The following is a 20,837-nucleotide window of genomic DNA, read 5'->3' on the forward strand; positions in this document are numbered from 1 at the left end:
ACCCCACACATTGGAAACATGGGGTGCTTTTGGTGCAGCGCAATTAAAAAAAAAAAAAAGCTCTGGGACTTCTTTCCCTGCATTTTTGTGGGTATGGAAGCCCATTGAAATGCATGGGCTGCCCTACACACAGCATGCAGCCATGCAGATGTGAACCAAGGGCTTATTGGAGGGGCAGTAAAACTACATGGTTAAGCTGTTTTTACCACCCCCAACTTCTCCCCCTTTAGCTGCAGAGGGAGCAGCTGGGGGTGTACACATGCTGTGGCTGCAGCTGGAGGTATGCTCAGGGTGAATGGGCCTGCACTGCAACTACCCCGCAACTGTGTAGACTGCACAGTTGCGGTATAGTGATGCTACATTTACGGGCTTAAAACAGGTGGTGAGGAGGCAACATAATGCCTCTTTACCACCTTTCAAATGCCTCTGAAAAGCGATCTGTATATGGATTGCTTTTCAGAGGAGCAGCAATCCTGGCTGCTATCACACACACAAGCACCACAAAAGCAGTTCTGATGGTACAAGAATGGGGGGGGGGGGGTCTGGATTAAAAGTAACACACATGCATACACATACACACAGACATACACACATACAGACACATGCATACACATACAGACACATGCATATACTTACATACATACAGACACATGCACACACACACATACAGACACATGCACACACATACATACATACAGACATACACGCACATACACGCACATACAGACATACATACACACACACACACACACACACACATACATGCACACAGATACATACAGACACACATGCTGCACACACATACAAACACACATACATGCACACACATACAGACAGACATACACGCACATACATACAGACACACATGCACATACGCATACATACAGACATACATGGACACACACACACATGCACATACAGACACACATACACACACACACACATACATACATACAGACAGACATGCACACACACATACATACATACATACAGACAGACATGCACACACACACACATATATAGACACACATGCACACACATACATACAGACATGCACACACATGCACAGACACACATACATACAGACACACATACATACAGACACACATGCACACACACACATACACACATACACACATACATACATACATACATACATACAGACACACATGCACACACATGCATACAGACAGACATGCACACACATACATACATACAGACATGCACACACATACATACATACAGACATGCACACACATACATACATACAGACATGCACACACACACACATACAGACAGACATGCACACACACACACATACAGACACACATGCACATACAGACAGACAGACATGCACACATATACATACAGACACACATGCACACATACAGACACACATGTACACACATACATACATACAGACACACATGCACACACACACACACACATACACATAAATAAAGCCTTTTTAAAACGAATCTAGCTTGTAGTACAGTACCTTTCCATTCCATTTCCTCATTCAGCCGGGTACTGCACTGTAGGGGGAAGCAGAGAGCACAGCACACTCCTCTGCACTTTACTTTCACTTTTGAAGCCGACGGAGCTTCACACAGTGCCGGGGATCGGCTCATTTGACAGCCCTGATCCCGCAGCACACCAGGCGGGCCGTTCAAAACCGGACTGCGGGCCGCGATTGGCCCGCGGGCCGGACTTTGGACATGCCTGCCATAAATGAACACTCACTACTCCATACAGTGTTCCGTAACTAGCCTACTCATATGACTCAAGGAAAATTACGGTAAGTATTTGATAATACATTTTCCTTTTTCCTGACAGACTCTATGGCAGCCTACGTGTGGGGAAATAACTAGCCATCCACACGGGTGGGTATGCTTAAACAGAAAAAAATTTAATTTGATCTATCAGCCGATAGGACCTTTAAACCGTTATTCACAGAGGATAGAGAAGCAGATTCAATACAATAATGCGACATGAACATATTAATAGAGGACCAAGAAGCCACCTTGCAGATGGTGTCAGGAGCCACATGTCAGGCCGCCACCCACGAGGTTGCCATTCCCCTGGTAGAGTGTGCCATCACCGCCTCTGGAGGAGCCAAGCCCTTAGCCCTATATGCTTGTTGTATGGTTCTTACAATCCAGGTGGCCAGCGTCCTAGTTGAAGCTTTATTCCCCTAGTTGCTACCTGAGTGCAGAATAAAGAGATGATTTGAACGCCTGAAGGGGGAAGTGATTAAAAGATATTCCTTCAGGGCTTCCCCAACATCTAAAGGATGAGCATCATTAGAACTCGGTGACCTAAAGGATGATTTCCTGATTGTGATGAAACACCAAAGTTACCTTTGGATTAGACCCCAGCATGGGAATGAGGACTACTCGATCCGGAAAAAACTTCAAAAAAGGTTATTCGAAGCCCAAGTATCCAATTTCCAAGACCCTCTTGGCTGAAGTGACCGCAACTAAAAAAGCAACTTTTGCTGAAAAGTCCCACTTGGGAAATCTAGGCTTTCTTTGGGGCTTAAGTCTTGATGCTCCCCGGAAGAACTGACGGAACAATGGATGCACCACCCAAGATGTACCGGAGAACGCCGACAGAGCTGATACTTGCACCCTAAGAGAGCTTATGGATAAATGAAGATCAAGGCCAGTCTGCAAGAAGCCGAGAATGTCCTGGATTCCTGGATGTTCAAAAGATCTATTTGAGGATGAACAAAAATCTACAAATTTGGTCCAGATTCTGCCATAAACCTTGTTTGTGCTTGACCTCCTTGAGCTCATGAGGGTGATAATTACTCTTGAGGCACACCTTTCTCTCAAGAACCAGACCATCAGTCTCAGAACTGCCAGGCAAGGGTGCACGACTGCACCCTGAGAGAGAAGGTCCGGCCTGAGAGGGAGAGGTATCAGATCCCGAACACTGAGTTGGACCAAGTGGGGAAACCAAGGCCTGTTGGGCCAATAGTGAGCTACCATCACGACCTCTACTGCTTCCACTCAGAGCCTCTGAAGGAATCTGAGGATCACTGGAAGTGGTGGGAAGACATACGCCCTCCTGAACCTCCACTGGTCCGTCAGGGCATCCGTCCCGAAGGCCTGGCTGCAGCGACTTCGCGTGTAAAATTTCTCCATCTTGGAATTGCAGGGAGAGGCGAATAGATCTTCCTCGGGATTGACCCCCAGTGACAGAATCCACTTGAAAGTTTGAACATGAAGGAACCATTCATTGTTGTCCAGCTGAGTACACAACAGAAAATCCGCTTGAGAGTTCTGACCCCTTGACAAAAACCGCTGAGATGTTCACCAGGTTCTTCTGTGCCCATGACAGGATGGGTTCGACTTCCCGGGGAAGAGTAGAACTCCGAGTGCCCCCTTGCCTTTTCACATCAGAGACTGCTGTGGTGTTGTCCATCCTTAATAACACCCATTTCCCCCTCAGAAGATGAGAGAAGTGCTGGAGAGCACACCAGGCTGCTTGGAGTTCTAGGACATTCGAACCTGGAACAGGGAGACAAGCATTCCACTTGCCCTGCACAAGGTTCGATCCGCAGAGAGCCCCCCAACCAGTCCCACTGGCGTGACCGTGACCCAAGAGATGGGAACGATGGAGTGACATTTCAGCAGATGCTTGCGCTGGAGCCACCAAAAGTGGCTGTCCCTCATTGTTGTGTATGCATATGTTATGTGTATGCTTTGATATTTGTCTCTTGACTTCCACTGCCTGAGAAAACCCGCCTAGAAAGGGAGTAACCTCCACAAGGCCCACTTTACCATTGGAGTCAGTTAGACCATCGTACCTATGATCTTGAGGCACTGAGAAGCTTTTAGATGCTGAGGGTGTAGGACCCAAGAGACTTTCTCGTATCATTGGAATTTTTTCCACCGGAAGAGAGATAGTACTCTGAAAAGTGTCGAACTGGGCTCCTAAATATATTAGATGTTGAGCTGGCTCAGAAGCCATCCGAAACTGTGCATCTCTTGAACGCTCTGGGCTGCGTTTTTTATACTGGGGTTTCTTCCGACTCAGCAACCCTCTGTCCTGGGGAAGGAAGCCCGAGTTATCACGGGCCTCATCAGCCAGACAAAGTAGTGGATTGACTCAGCGTGTGAGAAGTGTCCATGTTCCTCAAAGACTGCTGCACTACACGTTTCACCAGGGATTCCATACGCTGGCTTTCCGATTCCTTTTCCCCAACCGCCCGGGCATAACATTGATCACATAAGGAATTGCCGATCAGAGCGACTATCATGGCAGTGGGAGCGGTGTCTGGAGGAGGAATGTGAACATCTCCTCTGATGGTGAGATCCATGCGGAGAGTCTCATCTGGATCTGGATGATGAATGGTGTTGTGGCCTGGCAAGGTCTTTTATCCTGCGGATCCGATCTAAAAGGATTAAAGCAGAACAAACAGGGGGGAGGAAAAAATGGCATAAAAAATGCAAACAAATGCGACTGTACCTCAACCCCACCCCTCACCAGCACATACCTAGTGCGTAAGGGCTGGCAACTTAAAGGCGGTGATTTCTCCATAATTTCAGGACGAAGAGTGTCACAATACAAATTGGTAGTCTGCAAGAGAAGACAAGGACCTTGGCAAAAATACTGGAGGCAATAATTAGTGAGAAAAAAAAATCGAATGCCAACCATATATATATATATAGAAAGGCCAGTATGGTGGCCTGGAATTATGGGAGGAGCCCGGTGGGGTATATAACTAGCTCGTTCGCCTGCCTTCCTCGTCGGTTCCGGTGCGCGATATCTGATACGTCAGAAATCAAGGGCCGACTGTTTGAGACCAAACGTAGCGAGTTGTGTTCGTGAGTCCCCGTGTTTGTCTTAATCGTGTCCGTGTTGTCAGTCGTCTTATCGTTGGCGTTCGTGTGTTTTCCGTCCGAGTGTCGCAATACTCAAAGAAATTGCCGTTGTCGTACAACGCGTCTGGGCCGGCTGTCGCAGGTAGGGCTTCGGCACCCATTTTTCTCATTTCATGTGTTACAATGTCACTTAAACACGATATCCTGAACTCACGAACCTCTCACCTTTCATTTCACGAACGTTTTAAACCGTGTCACTCGTACTCGTTACCTCATGTCACTACTCCTTTTTCTTGCGAAGGAAAGTTGTTATTTCCTTTCGAGACGCGTCGGTCGTGCCACATCGGGCACTTCATTTCGTAGGCACGTCAGGTCGAGCCGAACGACTCCCCAATCATTACTTAAATATTCGAATCGGTCGAATCACTTCGATACCGCAGCCGACTGCTCGTTACGTTAATTCTAGCAGTCCGGATCATTTCGAATGTTGTGTCCTTTCAAACGGTAAACTGGTCCGACCGTTCCAAATACGATTCATTTCATATATTTGAGTCATTTCGATCATTTCATTCCGTTCGAATTATTTCGATCATTTCATGTCACTTCGCATCATTTCAATCTTTTTGATATCAGATCGATTCATTTCATTTCTGTCACTCACCGCGCTCCGGTGCGAATCCTGTCGCATCCCCGATGCACTGATTCGTTTCGGAGTGCCCTAGTTATTCGGCCTCATTTCTGTACATGCTCCAGAGACTGAGTCACTCGCAGGTTCAGGCACAATCTCTGATTCTAGTCTTTGTCATGGCATACCATTTCTGTCACTTATTACGCTCCGATTCGAATCCCGTCGCATGCATTAATGCACCGATTCGTTCCGGTGTGCCCAGCTGTTACGCCTCATTTCAGTACATGCTCCAGAGAAGGATTCTTTGTTGTAACCATTTGTCCAGTCGTTGATTCTTGTCTCTGTCATGGCATATCATTTTCTGTCACTTATCACTCTCCGATTCGAATCCTGTTGCATTTATTGATGCACCGATTTGTTCCGGTGTGCCCAGCTGTCATGCCTCATTTCAGTACATGCTCCAAAGACAGGATTCGTTTGTTTCATTCATGGGCACATCCTCTGATTCTTGTCTTTGTCATGGGTATCATTTCATCTCACCTATCACGCTCCGGTACGAATAGTCACATCCGTGCACCAAATTCGTCTCGGCGTGCCCTAGGACAGGCCTCATTTTCAGTACATGCTCCAGAATCCGTTTCGTGCTCGGTCGCAAGATGGTGGCATGGCGATCCGGACATCTGTCATGGCGGATTCACTCATTTCACTGTCATATCGCTTCCCGGTTCAAGTCCAGTTGATTTTTCAAACTTTGGATTCCTACCGGGGGCCTGGCTCACCGACCTCATTTCACTATAAATTGCTTCAAAGGTTCATACCTGCCAAAAAAAAAAAAAAAAAATCTCACCTCCATGAAATCACTATTTTGGCTAGCATTTCTGTTCAGGTATAGAACTCTCAAACTTCACCTTCATCTCCTCAGGTCAGTCGAGTTTTCAGTAGGTCCACCCTGCACCTGGTGGGACGGTGCCTCCTTAGGTTCCGCGTAGGAGAAAACCCGAACCCAAGGACTAATAGGCTCGCCAGGCCTGGATTACGCCACCATGTCTCGGGCTGGCAGCGAGGACCTCACTGCCCCATTGTCTCCGTCTCTAGTCTCAGAGAGTGGCAGCCAACGGTCCCTCAGAGCATGGACCATTCCTAGGATGACAGCTGAGCTTAGGCGCAGAGGCGTACCCTTTCCGGCAACAGCCAGGAAGGCCGAGCTTTTCAGGCTCCTCTTTCCTCCCCCAGCGGCGGCTGAGGCTAGTACCCAGCAGGCCTCACTGGGCTCTATCGCCTCTTCTATTTCGCAGCTCCATACCTTGGTGTCTTCCCTGACGACCTCAATGTCAGAGGTCCAGAATCGGGTGGCCCTCCTCGAGACCCGCCCGCCCATGTCTCCTCCAGTACCAGCATCCCAGGCAGTGACTAACCCTCTCGCAGGTACCACCGAGTGTACATCAGTGGTGTACCCTTCTCGTCTGGTATCAGCTAGCATCAGGAAGGACATCTTAGAGGGCAAGGACGTCAATCTGGCTTCGCTTCTCATCTCCATTCATGAACTGGCAGAAAACAAGGCTTATACATGGGGGGACGTGTCGGTGGTCCTCAAGACCAAAGACCCCAGGCTGGACAGGAAGCTTTCTGTCACCGAATTTACACTGGCCTTCGGCATGATGAGGGACATCATCTGCTCAGTCTCCCCTGGCAGGAGCGAGGAGCTGGATCGCTACCTCCATGTGGTAGTAGATCTAGGTTATAAATACGGCGGGTTTTCATTTTACGACTACCACCGCTCCTTCAGGCTCGTCCAGTTCCAGACGCCTACTGATTGGAGCGTCATGGATACAGAACTATTCTGCCACCACTTTGCGGGGCTACGGTCTCCTCTTAGTGCGATTTGCCAATCGGCTACTCACACCGCGACTTGGTGCGCTAGCTCAGTGGCAGCCCCGCCCTCAGACGGTCCTTCTACCTCAGGTACCGCTCAGGGCTCACAGGCGCCGGCACGCCTGCCGCAGACGGATACATTTGGGCGCCCGATCAAGACCATGGGGGGCGCAGCAATCTGCAATAATTTTAATAGCGGCTCATGCAATTTCAGTCAGTGCAGGCTGCTCCACGTATGCACACAGTGTCATAGGGCTCATCCCAGGATCATGGGTGAGGTCAAACCGGTTAAGAAATTTTGACTAAGCCGGGTCAACGTCTCGTGGCTCAGCATCTACCTCACCGATCATCCTACCCCCTCACTATCCGTCTACCTTGTTCAGGGCTTCACTCAAGGCTTTCACACTGGACTTATTTCTCTCCCTCACCTCACGCACGAATGCCAGAACCTGCGGTCAGCAGCTATGGACGAACGAGCCGTTGACCAACTACTACAGTCAGAGTTAGACCGAGACTTCATCATAGGCCCTTTCACACAGCCCCCATTCAACACCTGGAGAGTCAGCCCTATTGGGCTTGTCAAGGGCAAGTTCTCTAATAAACTCAGATTGGTGTACGATTTGTCAGCGCCTCATTCCTCTTCTGTCCCCAGTCTTAATTCCCTTATCCCCTCAGAGGAGTTCTCCCTCAAGTATACATCTGTAGACACGGCCATCCAGGCCATTCTCAAAACAGGCACAGGAACCTGGCTCTCCAAGGCCGACATCTCGGACGCCTTCAAGCTCCTTCCCATCCACCCATCTCTCTGGTGCTGGCATGGCATCAAGTGGAAGGAGCGGTACTATTTTGCCACCAAACTTACATTCGGGTCCAAGAGCAGCCCCTGACTCTTCGATACTTTCGCTCAGACTCTCACGTGGATCCTGCTGCACGTAGCCCAGTGTCGGGGAGTCATACACTATCTGGATGACTTCCTGCTGATCGAGCCACCCGGCTCACCTCCAGGAGATCTGCATAAGTTGAGGGCGGTCTTCAGTAACCTCAACGTCCCCATTGCCGAGCACAAGGTGGACGGTCCGACGCAGACCATCACCTTTCTCAGGGTCAGCCTAGACACCAACACTATGCAGGCCAGCCTCCCCCTGGATAAACTGGCCCGCATCAGGACGGTCCTGAGGGACTTCACCCGTGCCAGAACTTGCACCAAAAGACAGCTACAGTCCCTACTCGGCATGCTGAATTTCGCCATGCGCATCATCCCTCAGGGTCGCGCATTCGTGTCACGCCTATTAGTCTTACTGTCCCTCTCACAGGACCCGGAGCAAGTCCTCAGCCTGGATCCCGCGGCGATAGCAGACCTTGCTATGTGGGAGGAGTTCCTATCCTCTTGGAATGGCGTGTCCCTGTTCATTCCCTCTGTGTCTTCTCTTTCACCCCAGGTGGTGACCGACGCAGCGGCCTCCACAGGCTTTGCGGCTATTTTTGGCCATCTGTGGCTCGCAGCTCCCTGGCCTCCCCAGATACTGGCTATTCCTGGCTTCGCCGAGACGTCCTCCCTCTTTGAGTTGTACCCTATCGTAGCTGCAGCTCACACATGGGGCCGCAGTTGGTCGGGGCAAACGGTGACCTTTTCTACAGATAATTTAGCCACTGCGGAGATCATTAATAAAGGCAGATCCAACTCTCTAGCAATTATGTCCTTCCTTCGCCGACTGGTCCAGCTTTCTTTATCATTTCAGTTCAATATCCATTGTTCCTTCATCCCCGGTAAATTCAATCAGGCAGCGGACGCCCTCTCCCGCTTTAACTTTGTCTCTTTTTTTGATCAGGTACCCGGAGCTGGACCAACATCAGCAGCTATCCCAGACTGGTCTCAGCTGACCCTGGATTAGCACCACACCTCCTAGCGGCGACCCAACTCATCGAGCACTCCCTCTCACGCAATACCCTCAAGGCCTATCAATCGGCCTGGAGGGCCTTTAATCGCTTCATGACGTGTCACAGCACAGAGACGTCCCGTGTCAAGCAAGTCCTAGGCTTCATTTCCCACTGCCACTCGGAGTTGGCGTTGTCCTTTAATACAATCCAGCTATATCTGGCCGGTGTACAACATTTCTCGTCCCTCCAGGACCCTACCGAACCTTCCTTATTTTCTTATCACGCCGTACGGGCTCTTATGCACGGCATCCAGAAGCGCCAGCCAGTGGCCCGCACCAAACGGCTGCCTATTACAGGAGACGTTTTTAGAGATATGTCAGATATTCTGGCCACTTCACCTTTTGGTCTCCGCATAAGTATCGTCTTGCAAGCAGCCATACACCTGGCCTTCTACGGCTTCTTACGGCCAGGCGAGTTTACTTGTAACGGCCCCTCAGCACGCATGCTGTGCAAGCACCACCTGGTCCGATACGAAGATCATTATATTCTACACTTAGCAGTCTCCAAGACGCAGCAGCTTGGCTCGGGTACTGACATACATTTCTATAAGACCAACAACCGCTGGTGCCCGGTCGCCATTCTCACCCGCTTGTTAAACCTTCTGGCCGGTCAACCAGGGTCTGGCCCGCTTCTGCCATTTCACACTAAACCACTGAACGCTGCCAAGTTTATGGAACATGTCAGGATACTTCTGGGCATCCTTCACCTCAATCCTACTCACTACTCTGGACATTCTTTCCGTATCGGAGCAGCTTCAACCGCCTCCCGCCAAGGGGTCCCGGACCATGTTATCAAGAAGTTGGGCAGATTGAAGTCCACCTGTTTCGCCCGTTACATACCCAACCCGCAAGTGGAGATGGCCCAGGCCTTTGTTAAACTCACCCAGTCTCAAACTTGAAACAATAAAATACAACCCCTACCTGAATGTTTTTGCCCCCTTATTTTGGTATACCGTACGTTAGACCAGGGCACACTTTCAGGTCCATTTCTGGGAAGGGAGTTTATGTTAACCTTGTTTGTCATCCTTATACGTATCGGTCAGAGGGCTCTAGACCATAAATAGAAAGGCCAGTATGGTGGCCTGGAATTATGGGAGGAGCCCGGTGGGGTATATAACTAGCCCGTTCGCCTGCCTTCCTCGTCGGTTCCGGTGCGCGATACCCACCCACCCATCCCCTTTTTAGGGCATTTCTCAGGCATTATACTCCTCATGAGAGTACTCATTTCACTCCATTTCATATTTATCTCATTTATACCCATTTCTCTATCTAGGGTATGCCCCCTTATTTTGGTATACCGTACGTTAGACCAGGGCACACTTTCAGGTCCATTTCTGGGAAGGGAGTTTATGTTAACCTTGTTTGTCATCCTTATACGTATCGGTCAGAGGGCTCTAGACCATAAATATATATATATATATATATATATATATATATATATATATATATTTGGTTGGCATTAAAAAAAATTCTTGCTAATTATATATATATTTATATTATTTTTTTTGATAAAAATGCCAAAAACAGAGGGATAGTATGTTAAAGCCTCCAGTGACACTCACCTCTTGCAGACTGGGGCTGGGGAACAGGCTTGCTGCTTCCGATGCACTGACAGAACCAGGTGAGACTGAAGCAGCAGCCTAGTTTTAAATTCCCTGCCCGTGACATCACCGCTCCCCCACCTCGCTCCTGCGCTATGGAAGGATGGCCGTACTGCGCCTGCGCGGCCACTATCTGCCCAGCGTGGCCCACCGAGACGGCCGAGAACACGGAAGACGATGCAGCGAGCTGGAACGCAGAAGCGCTCCAGCCGCCATACAAGGGGAATACAGGACGCCAGGGGGAAAAAAGAAAACTAAATACCCATAACAAATATATGACTGCCATGGAGAAAATCCGCAGACCTTGCCAGCCGTTGATGATTCCTAGTCGTCCGTCCGATGGGCATACAGAGGCAACATCCCTTACTCAGGGAACCATCCAGGCTCAAAGCTACTCGCCCGAACCCCCCCCCCCCCCCCATGGCTGGGCACTGAGCTGCACCGCACAGGTATGCCAAAGGTGAAAATCCGAAATCCAACCGAACAAACAGCATGTTAAGGTCCATTTTTTAGGAGGACAAAAAAGGAACACTGTATGGAGTGGTGAGTGTTTATTTATGGGAATGGGGTCCTATAGCATTGGAGAGGAGGCGGGGTTAACCCACACGTAGGCTTCCATGGAGTCTGTCAGGTAACAAGTTTTTCTTAGTTTCTGATTATAACATTTTGTAAATAAGTAATTCTTCTTCACTGATGTGCACCGATAGGCTGCATTGATGAGAAGGCACTAATGAGCTTTGATAGGCGGCACGGATAGGTGGCACAGATTGGCAGCATTGGTGGGCACTGTGTCTGTACTGATGATCAGTGCCCCGATTGTCAGTGCAGATGTCCCCTGTGTGGATTAGCTGGTTTTTGGATCTCCTCTCCTCACGCCTTGTGATTTTGATAAACCATGAATCTTGTGTGAAATGCATCAACCTTTTTGTCCCTTCAGTATTGGTTTATTTTTTTTATTTTTTTTGGGACTTTTTGATTACAGCAATAAAGCCTCTTTCTGCACGATTTGAGAGTGCAGCCATCTGATTATTTGGTCTACTAACCTGCAAATCCTGTTTACATTCGTGATCAGCTGTGATTGGAAACACCTGATCACATGGTAAAGAGCCGCCATTTTTGACTTTTTACCCCAATCTGTTCGAACGCAGCGTTCACAGATCACTGCCGATGCACACCGCATGGCTTCCCGGCAAAGTGTGGCCACGCTGTAGCCATGATTTGGCTACTGTGCGGTCGCAAAGGGGTTACGGAATTCATGTTTTCTGCGTGCAATGAAAAATTGAGGTCCAGAGAGCAGATAAAGTAAACTAGGAACCATTTCCTGTTTCTATCAATAGCCCTAGATCTGTATTGTGGGCAGCATTTATGTCTGACAGCTTATATTTTTTGACGGCAAAAAATTTACATTCTTTCTGTTTTAGGTGTTTTTTTTTCTAACGGTGAGAACTGGAAGACAATGAGAAGATTTGCTCTTTCGACACTTCGAGATTTCGGGATGGGAAAAAAAGCTATAGAAGACAAGATTATTGAAGAAGCCGAATGTTTAGTGCAGACAATAAAGTCTTATGGAGGTGATTGTTTTGATGTGTCTGAGTTCATTATTCATGTTATGCCTTATGTTCTGTGAGAAAGACATTTGATTACATTTTACCTACTGTTTTTATTTTTTATTTTAATTTTATTTTTTTTACTTTTTTTGCAAATGGATTCACCTTTGTTATGGAAATTATGTTACAGGTTTTTCCTTAATGGCCATTTCCATGTGTTCCTATATGGGCAGATGAGGTTGTCTTTCTCTTCTGATTCTTGGGCATGTTTTTCTATGATGATTGCCATATCTGACACATGTGGGTGTTTGAACCCATCCCAGAATGCTCATTATTTGAAGTACACTAGAAGTGTTTGTACAAAAACAATATTCACATAGAGTGGGCGTGCAGGGGACGCAGTTCTGGGAGGACATCAATGGACGCCCTCCCAGAATTGAATGACCTCACTATAGCTGTCATTCAGCTATAGCTTTGTCCGCAAGTGGTTAAAGGTCTGTTTATCAACATTTTTACCCAAGTGTCAGGGAACTCACCATACGTATGCCCGTCCCCGTATAGCGACAGTTTCCCTTCGTTCCAGGCGGCATGCGCGGTGTCCCCGTCAGAGGCGTACGAATTCCAGGACGAACGGACGTATGCTAATCCGAACACGTGGACGTACGCCAATCCGAACACGTGGACGTACACCAATCCGAACACGCGAAGACACCCGCGCAAACTGAACGGATGTACGTATTCACGCACGGACGGCCACTTCCACCAATCCTGGCTCACTCCCCTCTATATAAACAGGATCCTGGCCTGACATCAGTGCTGGATCGTCTTCAGCTACTCCTGTAGACCTGATCGTTGCTCCTGTGACCTTGCTCCTGTGACCTTGCTCCTGTGACCTTGCTCCTGTAACCTTGCTCCCGTGATCCTTGTTCCTGTGACCCGTTCCTGACACCCGCTCTTTGGATACCCTGTGCTACTATCTCCTGGACTACCTTTGACCCCGGCTTGGACTTCGACTTTGGCTTGTCTCCTGAATCTGTACCTCGTTTGCTTGCACGTTGCCAGACCCTTGCTTGTTCCTGATTACGCACCTGCCTCCTGTTATTGTACCGCATTGCCTGCCAGTTGCCGACCTTGCCTGTTACAGACACGCAGTGCTTCCTGCACACCTGCTGATCTTCCGGTGCCTACCTACAACATCTCTTCTACCGTGAGGACCCAGCACTCCAAGGTCTGCTACCTCCACCTTCAGGCACCTGCACCCTTTCGTGTCCTCACGCGCCCTGTCCCCATCCTCAGGGGCGTGGAGACCGGAACCGTGCGAGAGGCCACCCTCAGCAGTCTGACTCCACTGTAAGGTACGTGACAGTACGATCCAGCCAGAAACATGGAGTCAGACAGGGGGGCCTCACCTTTGGAAGCTCTGTGCCAACAAATCTCTGCCCTTACCCAAGCAGTTCAAGGCCTGCAGGATGGTTACCATCAACTCGAGCAGAGGGTGGAGACATTAACTCCAAACACTACTGCCTCCCAAGGGGCTACAGCATCTCGGTCCGCCAGTCCGGCAACCCCAGCATCCATGCCTGCAATAGTGGTGCCATCCCCGGAGCCTCGAGTTCCTACTCCAGAGCGATTTTCCGGAGATCGCAGCAAATTCCGTGCTTTTCGTAATGCATGCCAACTATACTTCCTGCTACAGCCTCGCACCTTCTCCTTGGAAAGCACAAAAGTAGGGTTCATCGTCTCCTTGCTTCTGGGGGAACCTCAGACCTGGGCCCATCGCCTCTTGGAACAGGCCAGCCCTTTACTTGATACCATGGACTCTTTTCTGGATGAGATGGCTAAATTATACGACGATCCTCAGCGTGCCACAACTGCTGAGGCCAGTCTCCATGCCCTGCGTCAGGGTCGCAGACCTGTAGAGGATTATGTGACGGACTTTAGGCGGTGGAGTTCTGACACTCAATGGAACGACGCCGCCCTACGTTACCAATTCCGCATCGGATTGTCTGAATCATTAAAAGACGAGTTGGCCCGTATCGAAGTTCCCAGTTCCTTGGAAGACCTCATACAGGTATCGATCCAAATTGATCGCCGTCTTAGGGAACGGAGGTCTGAAAGAGTTGGCCAGTTTCGCCCCACTTGGATGTTACCCAAGGCTCCGAATTATCCTCCTGCTTCCACACCTGCTCCCATTTCCGAAGCTCCAGAGCCAATGCAATTAGGGCTACTTCGCTCACCATTGTCTCCTGAAGAGAAGCTACGCCGGCGCCAGAATAACCTTTGCCTTTACTGCGGGGAAACTGGTCACTATGCGAATGCATGTCCAAATAAGATTCGTAAGTTCAAAGACTCACCTCTTGTATCCAATGCATTACCTCTGACAAAATCAATTCATATAGCTGTTCCCTTTTCCTTACAGCTTCCAGGAGGAACACTCCAGGTCCAGGCTATAATTGATTCGGGCGCCTGTAGTTGCTTCATTGACCATACTCTCATTCTACAACACAACATTCCATTGGTGCCCAAGCAACGCCAACTTTCTATAAGGTTAGCAGATGGATCCAACATCAGATCAGGTCCTATTACCCATGAGACTCAGCCACTACTTGCCAACATTCTATCCGATCACCAAGAATTAATCTGCCTGGATGTCATTTCTTCACCACTCTTCCCAATTATTTTAGGAATGCCATGGCTACAAGCCCATAATCCCCAAATAAACTGGATAACCGGTGAGGTCGTGTTTCGATCCACTTACTGCCTCCAAAATTGTGTCAGGACCTCAAACCACCTGGTTCCGGTCATTGCCTGTTCGGGTTCTACATCTGAGCTCCAGAGGTTGGTCCCAGTCACATACCACAGATTCCTGGACGTGTTTGACAAAAGAAAGGCAGACACACTCCCTCCTCATCGGGTCTACGATTGCCCAATCGAGTTACTACCTGGAGCCGAAATTCCATTCGGGAGGATATTCCCTCTATCGGAACCTGAACTCATGGTCCTCAAAGAATACATCAATGAGAACCTCAAGAAAGGATTTATTCGACATTCCTCTTCCCCAGCCGGTGCTGGAATATTTTTCGTTGAAAAGAAAGATCATTCGCTCCGCCCATGTGTGGATTACAGGGATTTAAATAAAGTGACGATTAAAAATCGCTACCCCCTTCCATTGATTCCAGAATTATTCCAGAGACTTCGATCAGCCAAAGTATTTACGAAACTGGATTTACGAGGGGCCTATAATCTAATCAGAATCCGTAAGGGGGACGAATGGAAAACGGCCTTTCGGACACGTTTTGGCCACTTTGAGTACCTGGTCATGCCATTCGGACTCTGCAACGCACCAGCTACTTTTCAACATTTTGTTAATGACATTTTCAGGGACTTTTTAGATCTGTTTGTAATTGTTTATTTAGATGACATTTTGGTATTCTCAGACTCTCTAGAAACCCATCGTGACCATGTGAAACAAGTTCTCCTGAGGTTAAGACAACATGGGCTCTACGCCAAGGCCGAGAAGTGCGAATTCGAGCGACGGACCATTCACTTTCTGGGTCTGGTAATATCAACGGAGGGAATAGAGATGGATCCTCAAAAGGTTTCAGCCATTTTATCCTGGCCACCTCCAACTGATAAGAAAGGGGTACAGCGCTTCATTGGATTCTCTAATTTTTATAGAAAGTTCATTAAAAACTTTTCCAGTGTTATAGCTCCCATCACGCAACTCACCAGCAAACAAAACCGCTTCCGATGGTCCATCGAGGCCCAAGCTGCGTTCGACAAACTAAAAGGGCTATTCACGTCGGCCCCAATACTCAAACACCCTGATCCTGCTCTACCTTACACTCTGGAAGTGGACGCTTCAGAGAACGCTGTAGGCGCCATTCTGTCCCAACGCCAAGGACCTAAATCATTAATGCATCCTGTAGCATTCTTTTCCAAAAAACTAAATACGTCAGAAAAGAACTACGACGTGGGAGATCGGGAGCTCCTGGCAATCAAACTGGCTTTAGAAGAATGGCGGTACCTACTTGAGGGGGCAACACATCCAGTATTAATTTTTACAGATCATAAAAATTTGGAATATCTCAGAACAGCTAAGCGTCTCAGGCCCCGGCAGGCAAGATGGGCTCTCTTCTTCTCCCGTTTTAATTTTCACATAACCTACAGACCAGGATCCAAGAACAGTAAACCCGACGCATTATCCCGTATGTTTGCTGAAACCGAAGCCTCATCCCCTCCAGACACCATTTTGCAAGCCGGAAACTTTCTATTAACACAAACCAGTTTTCTGTCACAGGTTCGGCAGTCGTCTCAAGGTGCATCAGTCCCTCCAGATATTAACCTCCAAGAAAAAGATGGTCTTCTCTGGCGAGGAAGTAAACTATTCATTCCTCAAAATCTTCGCACTTCCGTTCTACAGGCTTGAAATGACTATCCCCTGACGGGTCACTTTGGGGGTCACAAGACGATAAGTTTAGTTCAAAGACATTTCTGGTGGCCAAACCTTGCGAAAGATTGCAGGAACTATGTTAGCTCTTGTTCAACCTGCCTCCGGAATAAAAACAGCAAGAATAAAGCTTGGGGATTGTTGAGGCCATTACCTATCCCTGAAAAACCATGGGATAAGATCGCAATGGACTTTATTGTTGAGCTTCCCCCCTCTGAAGGATTCTCCTCTATCTTCGTGGTGGTGGATCGCTTTTCCAAAATGGCACATTTCATCCCCATGAAGGGAACTCCATCTGCAACCGAGACAGCCAGAGTATTCATTAAAGAAATTGTCAGACTCCATGGAATTCCCGGTGATATTGTCTCTGATCGTGGAGTCCAATTCACGTCAAAATTTTGGAAATCATTATGTGAAGCTCTGGGTATCAAGTTAAATTTCTCTTCAGCCTACCATCCCCAAACAAACGGGCAGACTGAACGCACTAATCAAACGTTAGAACAATATTTACGTTGTTTCACTTCTTTTTCTCAGGAGGATTGGGCTTCGTTACTACCCTTGGCAGAATTTGCATTTAACAACTCTACTCATTCCGCCACAAACCAGTCACCATTTTACTCCAACTATGGGTTCCATCCCTCCTTCCTGCCAACATCCTTACCGGATTCTCCTGTACCAGCCGTCCAGGATAGGCTGAATTTCTTTGTTATCAACAATCAGGCACTTAAAGAAACCCTCTCTAAGGCTCAGGAGGACGATAAAAAATTTTTTGACAGGAAGAGAAGGGGGGAATTGGATTTAAAAATCGGTGATCGTGTGTGGCTGTCAACTGCAAACCTAAAACTGGCGTGTCCCTCTAAAAAATTGGGACCCAGATATTTGGGACCTTTTCCAATTAAGAAGAAAATTAATTCAGTAGCCTATGAACTTGAACTCCCCGGCTCATTTAAAATCCATCCTGTATTTCACACTTCTCTACTTAAGCCTGATGTACCTAATTCCTTTCCAGGTCGGGAGTTAAGCCCTCCAGAAGCTATATTGGTAGACGGGGAGGAGGAGTTTGAAATCAAAGCCATTCTGGATTACAGGAAGCGTCAAGGACAAAACCAATACTTGATTAAGTGGAAAGGCTTTGGCCCTGAAGAAAATTCCTGGGAACCCGAAGCAAATCTTCATGCCCAGAGGCTTATACGGGCTTTTCATCGCTCTCAAAGGTCGGTTCTAAGGGGCACCCGGAGGCTGCCCTTAAGGGGGGGGCACTGTCAGGGAACTCACCATACGTATGCCCGTCCCCGTATAGCGACAGTTTCCCTTCGTTCCAGGCGGCATGCGCGGTGTCCCCGTCAGAGGCGTACGAATTCCAGGACGAACGGACGTATGCTAATCCGAACACGTGGACGTACGCCAATCCGAACACGTGGACGTACACCAATCCGAACACGCGAAGACACCCACGCAAACTGAACGGATGTACGTATTCACGCACGGACGGCCACTTCCACCAATCCTGGCTCACTCCCCTCTATATAAACAGGATCCTGGCCTGACATCAGTGCTGGATCGTCTTCAGCTACTCCTGTAGACCTGATCGTTGCTCCTGTGACCTTGCTCCTGTGACCTTGCTCCTGTGACCTTGCTCCTGTAACCTTGCTCCCGTGATCCTTGTTCCTGTGACCCGTTCCTGACACCCGCTCTTTGGATACCCTGTGCTACTATCTCCTGGACTACCTTTGACCCCGGCTTGGACTTCGACTTTGGCTTGTCTCCTGAATCTGTACCTCGTTTGCTTGCACGTTGCCAGACCCTTGCTTGTTCCTGATTACGCACCTGCCTCCTGTTATTGTACCGCATTGCCTGCCAGTTGCCGACCTTGCCTGTTACAGACACGCAGTGCTTCCTGCACACCTGCTGATCTTCCGGTGCCTACCTACAACATCTCTTCTACCGTGAGGACCCAGCATCTCCAAGGTCTGCTACCTCCACCTTCAGGCACCTGCACCCTTTCGTGTCCTCACGCGCCCTGTCCCCATCCTCAGGGGCGTGGAGACCGGAACCGTGCGAGAGGCCACCCTCAGCAGTCTGACTCCACTGTAAGGTACGTGACACCAAGCTACTCAAAGCATTAATTCAAGATTCATGCTTTGGGTGATTGTGGCCGTATTAGTAAACTTGTAACAAAATCAATTGAGCATTGTCCATGATACTTTTTTTGTCAGCACTAACATTCAGATTTTCAGAACAAGTTTTGATCCAAAATTCACACATTTTTTAAACGGGGTTCAGTAAGAAAACTATGTGAATTTTGGATGATGTTTGAATTCTGGATGACAACGTTAATAATTAGACAAAGTCTATTATTTTTTTTTCAGGGCGAGTTCTGTTTCTTATTGTTATGTAATCATGCTTTTTTTCTTTCTTTTATTTTTTTAAATTTTTTTTAATTTCAGGTAAACCTTTTGATAATCTGACTGTTCTTAATGCTGCAGTGGCCAATATAATCATCTCCATACAACTTGGTCATCGATTCAGTTATAATGACCCCACTATACTGAAACTCATGGGTTTGATTAATGAAAACTCAAAGCTTATGGGTTCCCTTGCGGGCATGGTAAGTTGCTTTGTGAACTATGAAATAAAGTGAATAACTTGTGCACTACTCTGTGTGTAAGAAAATAAAAATGAGTGAATAAATTGTCAGAAAAATAGTGTTAACAAATAATGGATCTAATATTAAGTGGATAAAGCTGCCATCCTCTGCAGCGTCACCACATACAGTGCCTTGAAAAAAGTATTCATACCCCTTGAAAGTTTCCACCTTTTCTCATGTTACAACCAAAAATGTAAATGTATTTTATTTAAATTGTATGTAATAGACCAACACAAAGTAGTACATAATTGTGAAGTGGAAGGAAAATGATAAATGGTTTACAATTTTTTTTTTACAAATAAATATGTGAAGTGTGCCGTGCATTTGTATAAAATCTAGTGGAACCAATTGCCTTCAGAAGCCACCTAATTAGTAAATAGAGTCCACCTGAGTGCAATTTAATCTCAGTATAAACACAACTGTTCTGTGAAGCCCTCAGAGGTTTGTTAAAGAACTTTAGTTAACAAACAGCAGCATCATGAAAGCCAATTAGGAACACACCAGACAGGTCAGGGATAAAGTTGTGGAGAAGTTTAAAGGAGGGTTAGGTTATAAGAAAAAATCCCAAGCTTTGAACATCTCATGGAGAACTGTTACATTTATCAACCCGAAAATGAAAAGTGTATGGCACAACTGCAAACCTACCAAGACATGGAGACATGGCCTTCCATCTAAACTGACAGGCCAGGCAAGGAGAGCATTAATCAGAGAAGAAGCATAGAGGTCCATGGTAACTCTGGAGGAGCTGCAGAGACCCACGGCTCAGGTGGGAGAATCTGTCCACAGGACAACTATTAGTCATGCACTCCACAAATCTGGCTATTATGAAGAGTGGCAAGAAGAAAGCCATTGTTGAAAGAAAGCCATAAGGAGTCTTGTTTGCAGTTTGCGAGAAGCCATGTGATGGACACAGCAAACATGTGGAAGAAGGTGCTCTGGTCAGATGAGACCAACATTGAACTTTTTGGCCTAAAAGCAAAACGGTATGTGTGGCAGAAAACTAACACTGCACATCAATCTGAACACCATCCCCACCGTGAAGCATGGTGGTGGCAGCATCATGTTGCAAGGATTCTTTTCTTCAGAAGGGATAGGGAAGCTGTTCAGAGTTGATGGGAAGATAAATGGAGCCAAAAACAGGGCAATCTTATAAGAAAACTTGTTAGAGTCTGCAAAAGATTTGAAACTGGGGCGGAGTTTCACCTTCCAACAGGACAACGACTCTAAACATACAGCCAGAGCTACAATAGAATGGTTTAGATCAAATTATTCATGTGTTAGAAAAGCCCAGTCAAAGTTCAGACCTAAATCTGTTTGAGAATC

At 47.7% G+C, this 20,837-nt stretch overlaps 1 protein-coding gene across 2 annotated transcripts in view; it reads left to right on the forward strand.

Moving 5' to 3' along the window:
* The window catches only part of LOC143989057 (cytochrome P450 2F2-like), a 144,422-nt gene that overhangs the window by 105,703 nt on the left and 17,882 nt on the right, over positions 1-20,837 (forward strand). For both annotated transcript variants that reach the window (XM_077489067.1, XM_077489066.1), the window contains exons 4-5: positions 12,292-12,441; positions 19,315-19,475. In XM_077489067.1, coding sequence (XP_077345193.1) covers positions 12,292-12,441; positions 19,315-19,475 — 311 coding nt within the window. The remainder of the gene's footprint in view (positions 1-12,291; positions 12,442-19,314; positions 19,476-20,837) is intronic.

The sequence above is a fragment of the Lithobates pipiens genome, unplaced genomic scaffold, assembly GCF_037356315.1.
Source record: "Lithobates pipiens isolate NorthernLeopardFrog02 unplaced genomic scaffold, aLitPip1_a1.2 Scaffold_18, whole genome shotgun sequence".
Classification (NCBI taxonomy): Eukaryota; Metazoa; Chordata; class Amphibia; order Anura; family Ranidae; genus Lithobates; species Lithobates pipiens.